Genomic DNA, 14,354 nt, shown 5'->3' on the forward strand with positions numbered 1-14,354 from the left:
AATCCTCTACTCAACCCCCTACTTGCACCTGCGCAAACATGATGATGACCAACTGGAGGTCATCCACCGGAAAGTCATCAAGCGGGCTCTCGACCTCCCGGTCACCACGTCCAACCAGCGACTTCTGGCCTTAGGCGTGGTGAACACATTTCGGGAGCTTCGAGAGGCCCACTTAGTCAACCAATACACGCGTCTTGCACAGACCACGTCCGGTCGCCGCCTCTTGGACCGGCTACACATCAAACATGACTACCATATTGAGGAAAGGGAGAGAGTGCCAGCACCCTGGAGACGCGCCCTCCGGGTCCGACCCCTTCCCCGCAACATGTCCAGAGAAGACCATAGCGGTCGTCGCCAGGCGCGCGCGGAAGCGTTGGCGCGATACTATGGTAACCAACAACATGTGTATTACGTGGACGTTGCCGGCCCACACCACGGGGTGTGGTACACGGCCGCAGTCGTACACAACACAAACACAGTCAACGGGCTCACTTTCAAAGCCTACAGCGCAACACACGCGGAGGAGATTGCCATTGCTCTTGCTCTCACTACTCCCAAGTCGAAACACATCATCACCGACTCGCGAGGGGCCTGTCGGAACTACGAGTTGGGCTGGGCTCCCCCGCTTGCCTGGCGCATACTGGAATATAGCTGTCGATCTGAAGATCCAACTCCACGCAACCTGATTTGGGCCCCCGGTCACCAGGGACTCCAGGGAAACGAACAGGCCGATCAGGCCGCCCGCGCACTCTCTCCCCGGGCTATCTCCCTGTCCTTGGAAGGGTACTCCCAATCAGACAATCTGGCCATTACATTCAAACAAATCACCGATTACTACAAGGAGGAGCACCGGCGCTACCCGGCCCCTTGTAAGGGTCTGGATCGCGCTGACGAGCGCCTCCTCATCAAAATTCTTACCAACACTGTACTGTGCCCGGCGGTGCTTAAACATTTCAATCCATCCTTTGATGGCGCGTGCCAGTTCTGTGGGGAGGTGGCTGACACCTTCCACATGGTTTGGGCGTGTCAGTCAAACCCATCTATCCCCCCCAACCCCAACCCCACCAGAGAGGACTGGGAGGCGGCCCTGCTCGGCTGTCAGGACCTAAAGACCCAAAAGGCCTTGGTTCACCGGACGCGGGCGGCGTTGCTTGCCAATGGGGCCCCGGAATAGGGGCTCCACCTAGTATTGTTAGGGGAAAGGGCCAATAGGGCCTACCCCAATCACCTCTCTGTAAATATTTATTGCATTATAAATGTTTTTCACCACCACCACCACCTTTCGCTACAAATTTTATTACATATTTCTGACCAAACACTTGTACGAACTACAGAAATTTTGGCAGTAACAGCAGAGTTTTGTCTAGTTACTAGAGAAACGTGCCACAGGACTGCAAACTAGGGATAAGTGCTACAAACAAAACTACAATACTGCAAACAATTGCAGCAAAACAACAAAAATTTTGTTGTTACGGAGTAACTACACACCATTTTGTCGCATTTTTAAAGCGATAGCGTTGAGGGCCCCGTGTCGCAGAAAAGCCGGCGTCGTCGTCGGTGGCGTTGGCCGTGAGCGAAAAATCCCAGATGCATTAATAAATAAAACCGAGCAGGAACTCGGTCGAGTTGGGGAATCGAACCAGGGCATCCTGAGTGTGAGTCGAGCAGGCTAACCACTCCGCCACGCCACCTTTTTTTTTTCTTTTATTGCCTGTCTTTGGCTCATGACATTGCACAACAAAAATACACATAACGCTATATACATACGACACTGTCGTGGTCAGCCAGCACGAGACTGGCTTCGTCAGCTTAAAATTCCCGCAACATACACAACGGCTCTAGTCTTGAGAGCCACTCGGGAGGCTCCGCAGCTGCTTTTTGGTTTGCAAGAAACCAGTCCATGCTTTCCCGAAAATAAATTCGGGCCGGTCGTGCGTCTTTGTCACAATGGTAGCCTGCCATTCTGGAGCGCCATATACAGTGGAGGCCCAAGAGCATTATGAGATCAAAAGGTACCCCATCCTCATTATCAGTGCTTAAATAGCGAATTCCGTGCGCGTCAAGTGGTAGCTCTTTCTTTATGGTCCTTTGTAACACGTCCCAAAAATAAACCCCTTCCCAGCAGTGCAAAAAAAATGGTCTATTGTTTCAGGCTGTTTACAAATTAAGCAGTTCGATCCCCACGGTAAAAAGAAATCCTTTCCCTCTAGAAACTTTTTAACTGGTAACGTCCCGGTATGTAACTTAAAAAAGAAAGTCTTTACTCCTGGTGGCACCTGCATTTTCTTCACCCTTTTTAAAACATCCCCTCCCGGGCCTCCACTGTACAAGGCCCTGTACATGGGCTCTGGGAAAACAATATCACAAAGATCATTGTACAACTTTTTCCTTTTGCTTTTCCACAAATAATCGGTGGAAATACGTGCCGAAAGAAACCGAACGCTTGCTACAATCTCTTTGTAGTAACCAAAAGTTCCACCAGAGAACTCTTCTGTGGATACCACAAACTCCGGCAGCAATCGCCGCAGCTTCACTTGGCACACGGTGCGCAAGAACGGGTCTGTGACGTCGCGAAAAAACAAAAAACGGTTCACCAGCTGCTTTAAAAAGAGGTGGCCTAGCCCTAGCTCCCCATCTTTTACACTCCGGAACAGGTTCGTTCTGCTACAACGTTCCCATTCGGACGCCCATATGAAAACTGCAAAAATCCTGTGTAGCTTCTGAACGTTCACACGCGAGCAATGCAAAACCTGCATCACATACCAGAGTTTGCTAATAAAAAAAAGATTGCAGACTGTAGCTCTGGCGAAAATTGAAAGGCACCAGTGGTGCCTTTCCATTTCCCAGCTCGGTCACGTGCGTCTTTAGTTTGCTCTTTCCAATAGTCCTCGCTATCGCGATAAGCATCGAGCGGAACGCCCAAATACTTGCCCGGGGTCGTCGCCCACGGTACGTTGGCGAAATGGTCCGGGTGGGATGGCCACCATCCATGCCAGAGGCCAAGGCACTTGGACCAGTTAACCCCGCTACCTGTGACTTCGCTGAACGCGCGTACACACCCGACAGCTTCACTTATGCTCCCCTGATCAACCGTAAATACTGCAACGTCATCTGCATAGGCCAGCAGCTTAACTTCAGCTGCTTGTAACCTAAAGCCATTAATACTATTGTTTTCTATGATTTTCATGCACAGCCTTTCGATGTAAATACAAAACAAGAGAGGGCTGAGGGGGCAGCCCTGACGCACCGAACGCTGCACGCTAATGGGGGCCCCCAAACTCTTGTTAACAATCAGTCTCGTCGTGCAGTTTCGATACGCCAGGGCTACACCCTTACGGATAACTGAACCGACGTTAACATGGTCTAAAACGGTAAACAAAATTTCATGAGAAACACAATCAAATGCCTTTTCAAGGTCAATCTGAAGCATCGCTACTCGCCCATTGATGTCGTCACAGCTTTCAAGCACACTGCGCGCTTTGTGAATGTTGGAAAAAATTGAGCGCCCTTTGATTCCACATGTCTGGTGAGGTCCAACAATATCCGATATCACTGTCTGCAGTCTACGCGCCAATACCTTCATAAAAATTTTGTAGTCCACATTAGTGAGTGCTATGGGTCGATACGCTGTAACCAATTGTAATTTCTCTATATCATCCGTTTTAGGTATGAGCACTGTATGGGAGATCCCAAAAGACGGAGGCAATACGTTTATTTTATAGGCTTCATTGAAAATTGTACACAGCACTGGGGCAATTTCGTGCTTAAATTCTTTATAAAATGCCGCACTGAATCCATCTGGTCCTGGTGATTTTCCTAGGTTTAACTGATCTATCGCGTGCTCTACCTCGCTGTGAGTTATTGTTAGTTCCATTTTCTTTTTGCTTTCTTCGTCAAGCCGTGGCATTGCACCAAGAAACTGATGCGTAAAGGCTACTGCGTCTACAGGAGTCGATGAAAAAAGCCTCTGGTAGTATTCATTAAAGCCTTCTTTGAAGTGGTCAGTGTCTGCCGATAAGATACCCCCCCATTCTATTTTAGCGATGTGATTTCTTTCAGCGCGGGCTTTTTCTAGACCAAGAGCACGTTTCGATGGCGCTTCGCCAGCAGCTGTGTCTTCCGCCCTTGCCCTCACTAGTGCTCCGCGATAACGCCGTTCTTCCATAAGCTCTATCTTTTGTTTTGTTTTCCTGACATCTTCTATCCATTTCCCAGGCTCTTTGCATTCCTGCTTCATCAGCGTTTGAAGCAGTGCCCTTAGCTCAGCTTCGTCTTGTTTTTCCTTATAACGGATACATGTCGCCCTTTCTATTGCTTTGATTTTTAAAGATTCTTTACTTAGCTCCCACTGTTGCCAAATCTTCAGGTTCTTGCGCGGGTTTATTTTACCTATTTCATCCTTTACTGCTCTGTAGTAGATTTCGTCTTGAAGAAGCGTGTTGTTTAGCTTCCACATTTCCCACGAAAATGCCTTGCTTCGGTTCACACTTCCCAGGCAGCACTCAACTAAACAGTGGTCTGAGAAGGAGACTCCCACAACTTCATAATGGTTGCAAACAGGGGCAAGGTCGACTGATGTGTAAATGCGGTCCAGCCGTGCATGGCTTGAGCCCTGGAAATGAGTGAACTGCACTGTCCGCGCACCCTCAATAAGTTCAGCCACATCCTCAAGGTTTCCGTTCTCGATCATTCGCATCAACACTTCAGTGCTCCTGTCTCGAAACCCCCGGATGCTTGACCTATCGCGCGCATTAAGAACACAATTGAAGTCGCCTAATACAATGAGCCTCCTCTCCGTACAAAGGCGCTCTTGGAGGCTTTGGAAAAAGGCAACCCTTTCGTCAACCACATTCGGCGCGTACACAGTCACAATGCGCCACTCATTGCCGTTCAGACAAAAATCAAGCACAATACACCGGCCATACACACACGAAAAATAAGCCTGCACCTCTAGCCCCGGCATCTTCTTTACAAAAAGCACGCAGCCAGCCGATGTTCCCACTGCTTGACTGACGACAGCATAAAATCTAGTCGTGAAACGTCGCACCATGCTGTCGGTTCCTTCGTTGCCGTCCACTTTCGTCTCCTGCACGGCCAATACATCTATCTCGCGCTCCGTAATAAGTCGGTACACCTGACCTTGTTTTTTCCTTGCCGCCAGGCCCCTCGCATTCAATGTAGCGACTCTAAAGGCGGAGGCGGGAGCCATTTTTACGCAAGAGGAAGGAACCAACAGCATGGTGCTTACCTTCCACGTCTAGCGCGCCGCTAGACGCCACTGTGGCCGCCGGTATCATCCGGCGCAAGAACATCAGTCTGCTCGAGTAGGACCTTGCCTGCGGAGGAGTACCGTTTGTCAGCCGCATGGTTTGGGCGTGGCCGTAACGACGAACGCCGGGCTTGAGTCGTCTTTGCAGGGGGCTCCTCGACGCCGGGTGCTACCACTTTTTCCCCTTCAGGGCTGGCCTGGTCATGGGAACGCTTCGCCGGGGTGTTAAGGGGGGGGGCGTGACGCTTGTTGTGCGGGCGCCGGTATTCTCGTGGTGGTCCTCGTTCAGGTCCTTTCCCTCGACGACTACGGGCTCTGATGGGCACGCCCCGTTCTCTGACGTGTACTCCGCCACGCCACCTCGATGGTTTGGAATGAACAAAGGCGCGTCTAGTGAATACGGCGTTGTCTTAGAAGAGACATGTACTGTGGTGTATATTAGTAATTATGAGCATGGAAATTACAGAAGTCTCAGTTAAGCAAGTAGCAAAGTACGTTTCCGTTATTTTTTCCTCTTCCCTTGGCGCACACGTAGCGCCTTCAGGCGGTGCCCACTAAAAACCACTCCCTGCTCCTCCTCATCGCAGTGTACGCCACTGCCCCAACAGATAGCGCGCGACGGCAGCGCTTCCCGCTCATCTCGTTCGGTCGCAGTGGGGTCGTGCGGGGATGCAGGAACCACGCGGTGAGCGGCGAACAATGCAGCGCGCATCCAAGGCGCGTTCACCACGAAGCTTACGGCTGCTGCCGGTTTGTTCAGCGCGGAAGCTATGCTGGCGTTAGTGGCATCGGGTTTATCGAGAACAGTATGTCGACGAACGCTATTACGTCATACCCTCAAGGCAGAGCTTGAGTGTCCCCTCCTATTTTTTTCGGCTGCGCATAAAGAAAGTTACAGGATTATTACCATTGTGAATCGCGAGTGTTAGTACATATTGTACAGTCGTTATGGCGCTCGGCTGCTGACCGGAAAGATGCGGCTATCGAATTTCGATGGAGGCGAAATTCTAGAGGCCGGCGTACTGTGCAATGTCATTGCACATTAAAGCACCTCAAACGGTGAAGTTTATGGAGTCATTTATTAAGGTTGCCCTCATAGCCTGAGCACCTTTGGCACCTTAAACCTCCAATAAAGCAAACCTCATTTTACAATTCAAACTGCACCTGGGATACAACAGTGCTGCCTGGAAGGCCTATTATTGCTCTATTGCCTGTTAGTATTTGTTCTAAGCCACTCAAGAGAGCTAGAAACGCTTCAGTTCTGTTTTATTTTATTGTATAACCTCGCCTCTGCGGTTTTCACTCTTCACGTTATGTGCACTTGTTTTTATAATATTATACATAATTGCACAATGTGTTCAAGCAACGGAAGCTTTCCCTGTTGTTTTTTTTTCGCTTTAGCAGAGTGCTGTCTCGAGAGAAGGGCAAACATTTTGCAAGAATAGTTTTGATTTCACGACTGCATAGACAGCACACACTGCGCAAAGAACGCTCCTTCATTGCGCGCCTAAGCAAACAAGTTCCGTGCTCTCGGTGGTCGTTTTGGAGTACCAACTTAGGGAAAGCTTAATAGGCCGCACATAGGCAGGACGAACAGAAACGAGACAGGACATAGCTGTATCGAACTGCCAACCAATACCAACGCGCCCAACTCGCATCCTCTTTGCTTCCTCAATGCAAAGTGGGAAAATTAAGAGGGCATTGCTTATTACTTAGCTGCTTTGGCGTCACTATTAGACGAAGGTCGCATGCAAAACACTGCAGCAGCAGCCACATTCACAAAGTTACATATATGGGCACAGAGCTGCGTTTGCGCGGCAACGCTCGCGATCTGAAACTTTTGTTACAACTTTCTGGCATGCTGGTTGGTCTTGGTGCATGGTGAACGGCAGGTGCTCTCGTGCCATGCGCCATTGCGCCTGAGTCACTTAAAATTAAACTGGGTTTTCGCGCTGTTAACTTCAACCATCTGTGAATGTTTTCACCGAAGTTCCCTATTTTTTATATATATTTTACGGCCTTGTCAGTGCTTATCACGAAGTTTGAAGCAAACCGCGCCAAGGCACGTGCGGCAGAGCCTAATAAAACTCGTACTAGGCGCCTTTGTTTCCTCGCTATTTGCTTCAAAATTTGTCGTTAACCAACTAGCCTCGTCTAAAGTTGTCCTTCCAACTGTCTTGCGGCACCTGTGTGGTTGACTTAACGGACCTTTGGCGCAGTCAATATTAACTCTTTTACTGCACACATGCGAACACTGCGACTTGCACATGACACAAGCACTGTGGGCTTTCTGAGACATTGTCTGAAAAATACGTTCTTTAAAGTTGTACTTGTCTCAGAAATCATCAAGAAGTTGCCCATTCATTCTGGTGCTGCTAGCACGTGTCAACAAACATAATCGCCCAAAAAGATTCTTGCAGGCTCTCTTGTGTAACGCTGTTTGTGATTTTCGCTTTAAACAGGTGCCGCTCTCACTCGTGTTGCTGTGCGAGATACTGTTCAACGTGCTCCAAATGATCGTCTCCTTTGAGCGCTGTGTGGAGTACACAGAGCTCCCTCCGGAGGTGCGTGCTTACTGATCTTCCACTTACAACGCTGCCAGGCTAAACCGCGCAAAAGTGCAACCTGGCACACAGACGCTACGCTGTCTCGTTTTCGTACGCTAGAATTGTCTACAGGCGTTAATGAGATCGTACGTGTGACAGAACCCTGTCTCTGATACTGTCGCGGCTTAATGGGGAGTGCAGTTATTAGAAAGGTACCCACATCCATATTATTTTGAGATTAATGTCTAGCTAGCTAGTGCCCCTTCTACGCGAGCAAACTTGATGCCCACGGAGTCAGTTGCTATCGAAACTTTTTAATATCAGCAAGGTGCACCTCTGCCACACGGCAAATTTCAATGATGGTTAAATAGCGAACATGCCATCCGGCACCTGGTGCTAGGAGTGGCAACGCAGTAATTTCGTTTCATTTCATATCATTTATTTTCTCCTTAAGGGCCCGAGGGCATTACATAAGGGGGAGGCGAATTAACATGATGTAAAAAAAAATCTGTAACGTGGAAAAATGTGAACAGCAAAATACAAAATACAATGAAGACAAGCAAAAACAAAAGCAAGAAAAATACAGTAAAAAATGCAGACATACATCTAAGTCAAAATAACAGCAACCAAGCAAGCGGAAGAGAAACAAAATTACGCTAAGGCTCAGAAATACAACTAAACTAAGTAACAAAAGAGTACAAAGGGGACAGTATATTCAGGATGGCTGAAGTTTTAGCTTATTACGGAATTGTTTTCTGTCTGTGCATTCGGCTATGTTGTCGGGTAAGGAATTCCATAAGACTAGTGCAGGAGGGGAAAATGAGCTACTCATTGCAAGGGTGCGGGTGGAAATTCGTGCTAGAAACTGGCTGTGGCTTAAACGGGAAGATCTTCGTAGTGGTGTTGTTAGTAGCTCATGTCTGGACCGTGGGTGATAATAGAATGCGTGAAGAAGGCACAAACGAGATATGATGCGGCGTGAAGCGAGGGACGGCAAGTCGAGGTCTTTTTTCGTTGAGGTGACGCTGGAATTTCTTGAGTAGTTCGAGGTGATAAATCGTGCTGCACGGTTTTGAATGGCTTCGAGGTTAGTGGCGAGGTACGATTGTGACGAGTTCCAGATGGCTGATGCGTATTTAAGCTTTGGTCTGGCGAATGTGAGATATGCTAGCTTTTTAATGTCTGAGGATGAGTCGGAGAGACTACGCCGCATGTAGCCGAGAACGCGTGAGGCTTCGGAGCAAATGGATTCAATATGTGTTATCCATGATAGCGATGGTGTCATGTGCAGGACAAGATATTTGTATGATGATGTGTAGGCAACGAGTGTAGAGTTGAGGTAGTAGGTAGTCTTAATCTGGTTGCGAAGGGGGGAAAATGTCATGACTTTACATTTAGTCGTGTTTAAAGGCATGAGCCATGTTTCACACCAAAGTGAGATAGCGTTTAGCTCTTGTTGGAGGGTGCACGTGTTGTCTTGGTTAGTTATGGCGCGGTATACTATGCAATCATCGGCGAACAATCTCAGTTTAGATTTAATGTTGGAGGGCAGATCATTGATGTAAATTAGGAACAGTAATGGGGACAACACGGCGCCCTGAGGAACACCGGATGTTACGCTCGAGAGAGCAGATGTGTAATTGTTAGCACATGTGCACTGAACACGTCCTTTCAAGTAGTGTTCTATCCATGATAACAGTTTTTGTTTAAACCAAGGCCGGACAATTTTAGCAACAAGTGATTATGAGGGACACGATCAAACGCCTTCGAAAAATCTAAAAAGATGGAATCGATCTGGTAATGGTCATCCATGTACTGCAATAGATCATGAGTAAATTCGGCTAGTTGCGTTTCACATGAATATAGTTTCCTGAAACCATGCTGTTGTGGATAGAAGTTAATTGATTCAAGGTGTGCCATAAGGTTGGATGCTATAATATGTTCAGAGTTTTGAAGGAATACTAGTCAGGGATATTGGGCGATAGTTAAATGGGCTTGAACGGTCACCTGATTTAAAAACCGGTATTATTCGGGCTTTTTTCCAGTCGTCAGGTATGTTACCAGTGTCCAGTGATTGAGAAAAGATTAGGCAGAGTATGCGGCTCGACAATGATGCAGTGTTTTTTAACAATTTGCTGTTGATTTCGTCGCAGCCACCTGATACTGACAGCGGAAGTGAGCTAATGAGGTTTGATATGCCGTGTGCATTAATTTCTATATCTGTCATGGGGTGTGAACGAATGATAGGTGTGTGATTGACAGGGGTGATGCTAGCGTGCGTGAAAACAGAAACGAAGTAGTCGTTTAGTGCGGTTGCGCTTTTGTCAGGGTCAGTAGTGTCGCCACCGGGATCTGCGAGTTCGATTTGGCTAGGACGGGATTTGTTCGATAGAAGACGCCAGAATTTGTTCGGGTTGGATCTCAGAATTAAAAGCAAGTCAGATGTTTGGAATTTCTACTTAGCCTCAGCTGGCTCCTTTAGGTACTGTTTTACGCATAAGTGGTACCGGTTCCATTTTTCAGGATTGTTGCTCTCTTTTGCAGTCCTGTAAAGTCGTTTTTTTCGATTTAGTAGTGATTTGAGGCGTTTATTAAACCAGGGGTTGGTATTGTCAGATTTTACGAGAATTGCAGGAATATATTGGTTTTTTAAGTTGACTAATGTGTTCTTAAACAACTCCCAATTAACATTCACCGTGCGAGTTAGATAAGAACTGTGGAAAGTTTCCAAAAACTCATCAAGTCTGTGATTAATGCTTTCAAAGTTTGCTCTTTTGTAATCCGTGATTAGTTTTCTTGCGGGTGATCGCTTTTTGATAGCTAATGAAATGGTAATGTGAAGCAGGTTGTGATCGCTGATACCGGGTAGGAGTTTTATACATGTTACACTATCGGGGGATGACGTGAGTAGGAGTTCTAGAGTGTTATCGCCTCTAGTAGGCCATGATACCATTTGCTGGAGGTAATGATCTAGCACTAGGTCGATAAATTGTCTGGAGTCGGCTGACGAACCATTTGAGGTAGACATGAGAGACCAATTGATGTTAGGGTAATTGAAGTCGCCAAACAAAAAGATAGGTATGCCAGGAAATGTATTTTCAATATCGGTTAGGGCCTGATCTAAGAGATCACAGAAGGATGGGATGAAATCAGGTGGCCGATAACATATGCCAAAGATCGCCTTGGGAGGCGCATTGCCGATACGTATCCATGTAAGTTCTAAGTTTTCGTCATGACCTATGAGTGAAGATGATAAGCAATTTTTCACTGCCACGAGAACTCCCCCTCCCCTCCGATAGATCCTATCTCGTCGGTGTAATGTGTAATTTGTGTTATAAGAAAAAACTTCATTGTCACTAATGTTGTCGTTCAGCCAGGTTTCTGTTTAGAGTAGGATGTCAGCGTCAATATCTTCAACGAAGCTGAGCAGCTGATTTCGCTTAGGTATGATGCTGCGTGTGTTGGTGAATCCGATGTTAAGACTTGTGCATGACGGTGGTTGGTGCCGGGATGGTAATACGGGAAGCCGAACTGATCGTCAATTATTGATATGCGAAGCAGTATCGCTAGTAGAACTCCTTGCGGGAGTGATTGCAGTGATCTGGGTGATTTCTATCACGCTGTTAGAAATGGAGTCGAAAGCGTAAAATTTTTCGCCAACGTGAAGCTTGTCGAATCGAAGTTTGAAGGGGCATTTCTGTGGTCGGATAAACTGCAATAATTTTGTTCGTGCCATCCGCGTGGGAGCCGCAAAGTCTTCCCTGATTGCAATTTTGGTGCCTTTTAGTTTAGTGCCACATGCCAGGATGTTTTCTTTAGTTTTGAAATGAGTGAATTTAACTATTATTGGGCGATGCTTCGATTCCGACAATTTACCTATGCGATGCGCACGTTCAATGGTGCTGGAATCGAGATGAAGATTCAGTTTGTCCGCACACAGTGTTAGTATTTCTTGTTTTTCATCTTGCCATGTCTCGTCTTGGTGTCATTTAAGCCAAGGAAAATAAGATTATTTCTGCGTAGCCCGTTACTTGCATCAGTGCTTGCCGCTTTAAGAACGGCAATATCTTTCTTGATCTGAGCGGTGGCGCTATGTTCAGAGGTAGGTGTTGGGGAATGTGTTGCTTCTAGTGCCGCAACGCGGTTTGTTACGGACACTAGTAATTCGTTGTGGGAGGATTGCACGGTTTTAAGCTGTTGAATTTCATGCAAATATAGCTGACTGATTTTCTTGTAATTGTTTTATTGTTTCCATCAAAGAATCGAATTCGGCTGATCTGGGAGGGCCCGGATTAAGCTCAACATCACCAGAAATGGATTGTACCAACTCCTAGAACCAACTATGCAATGGAAAAATTATCCTTCACCCTTCCAACACTATTAAATAACTATAAAAAATCCGGGACTGACCTGTTTAATATATCTAAACGCGAATTACGACAGCTTCACTGCATACCCTCCTAAAAATTGTACCTGTGTTCCTATGATATGTATATTTAATCTTTTGTTTATTGTACCTCTTTGTGCCCTCTGTATTTATTGCATTGTTGTTGTTTTTTCTTTTTTCTTTCTACTGTATTTTATTTTGGCTCTGCTAAATCGCGAAGAGTTTAGATGTGTATATTTATTTTGTTCCATGCCTTGCTGCTGTTGCCCTGTACAGGGGGGCTGTGGGCCTTTGTCAAGCTGCCGTTTACGAGCAGCTTTTACCCACAACCTCCTCCATCATACCGATGGAAATAAAGTTTATTATTATTATTATTATTATAAATCAACAGCACCAGTTCAACGAGTGCGGCGAGCATTTCTGCGCCGCAACAAGCACGAGTAAACAACCTTCGCCTCATCAAGCTGTCGGGGCACGACACCGCAATCAAGCAACGATTACTGCTGCGATATTCTTTAGAGAGGCTTAAATAGGTTTGGTTTGGTTTATGGGGTTTAACGTCCCAAAGCGACTGAGGCTATGAGGCTATGAGAGACGCCGTAGTGGAGGGCTCCGGAAATTTCTACCACCTGGTGTTCTTTAACGTGCACTGACATCGCACAGTACACGGGCCTCGAATTTCTCCTCCAAAGAAATTCAACCGCCGCGGCCGGGATCGAACCCGCGTCTTTCGGGCCAGCAGCCGAGCACCATAGCCACTGAGCCAGAGGCTTAAATAACTAACCTGAAACGTGAGAAGGGCGTTCAACATTGTTCTTTGAGCGCTGTCGCGCCCCGTCTGGTCCATGTCGGCGAGTGGCTTAAGTAGGGAGCGCCTGCCGAGTCCCGTGACCGATGACGTGATTGAAGATTGTTGCCAGGAGAAGTGGGATCCGAGCGCCCAATCGGGAATGCATTGCCACGGCAAGAAGTCGGATGCCGTTGGGGGAATATGGTGTGCCGGTTCGGAAGCGGAAAAGAAGCAGGCGGGCGTTGATAGGTTCCGGGAAGGGCATGTGCTGACAGGTAGCCAGCATGACAGCGCCGGAAACGTGAGAAGGGCGTTCAACATTGTTCTTTGAGCGGTGTCGCGCCCCGTGTGGTCCATGTCGGCGAGTTTCTTAAGTAGGGAGCGCCTGCCGAGTCCCGTGACCGATGACGTGATTGAAGATTGTTGCCAGGAGAAGTGGAATCCGAGCGCCCAATCGGGAATGCATTGCCACGGCAAGAAGTCGGATGCCGTTGGGGGAATATGGTGTGCCGGTTCGGAAGCGGGAAAGAAGCAGGCGGGCGTTGATAGGTTCCGGGAAGGGCATGTGCTGACAGGTAGCCAGCATGACAGCGCCTGAAACGTGAGAAGGGCGTTCAACATTGTTCTTTGAGCGGTGTCGCGCCCCGTCTAGTCCATGTCGGCGAGTGGCTTAAGTAGGGAGCGCCTGCCGAGTCCCGTGACCGATGACGTGATTGAAGATTGTTGCCAGGAGAAGTGGGATCCGAGCGCCCAATCGGGAATGCAGTGCCACGGCAAAAAGTCGGATGCCGTTCGGGGAATATGGTGTGCCGGTTCGGAAGCGGAAAAGAAGCAGGCGGGCGTTGATAGGTTCCGGGAAGGGCATGTGCTGACAGGTAGCCAGCATGACAGCGCCTGAAACGTGAGAAGGGCGTTCAACATTGTTCTTTGAGCGGTGTCGCGCCCCGTCTGGTCCATGTCGGCGAGTGGCTTAAGTAGGGAGCGCCTGCCGAGTCCCGTGACCGATGACGTGATTGAAGATTGTTGCCAGGAGAAGTGGGATCCGAGCGCCCAATCGGGAATGCATTGCCACGGCAAGAAGTCGGATGCCGTTCGGGGAATATGGTGTGCCGGTTCGGAAGCGGAAAAGAAGCAGCCGGCCGTTGATAGGTTCCGGGAAGGGCATGTGCTGACAGGTAGCCAGCATGACAGCGCCTGAAACGTGAGAAGGGCGTTCAACATTGTTCTTTGAGCGGTGTCGCGCCCCGTCTGGTCCATGTCGGCGAGTGGCTTAAGTAGGGAGCGCCTGCCGAGTCCCGTGACCGATGACGTGATTGAAGATTGTTGCCAGGAGAAGTGGGATCCGAGCGCCCAATCGGGAAT

General features: G+C 48.1%; 1 protein-coding gene across 1 annotated transcript in view; it reads left to right on the forward strand.

The window, feature by feature from the left end:
• Positions 1-14,354, forward strand: part of LOC149337640 (ATP-binding cassette sub-family C member 3-like) — a 245,206-nt gene that overhangs the window by 191,597 nt on the left and 39,255 nt on the right. The window contains exon 22 of the mRNA XM_089553472.1: positions 7,732-7,833. Coding sequence (XP_089409598.1) covers positions 7,732-7,833 — 102 coding nt within the window. The remainder of the gene's footprint in view (positions 1-7,731; positions 7,834-14,354) is intronic.

This window comes from Amblyomma mixtum, chromosome 7 (assembly GCF_055824585.1).
Source record: "Amblyomma mixtum isolate Tamu chromosome 7, ASM5582458v1, whole genome shotgun sequence".
Classification (NCBI taxonomy): domain Eukaryota; kingdom Metazoa; phylum Arthropoda; class Arachnida; order Ixodida; family Ixodidae; genus Amblyomma; species Amblyomma mixtum.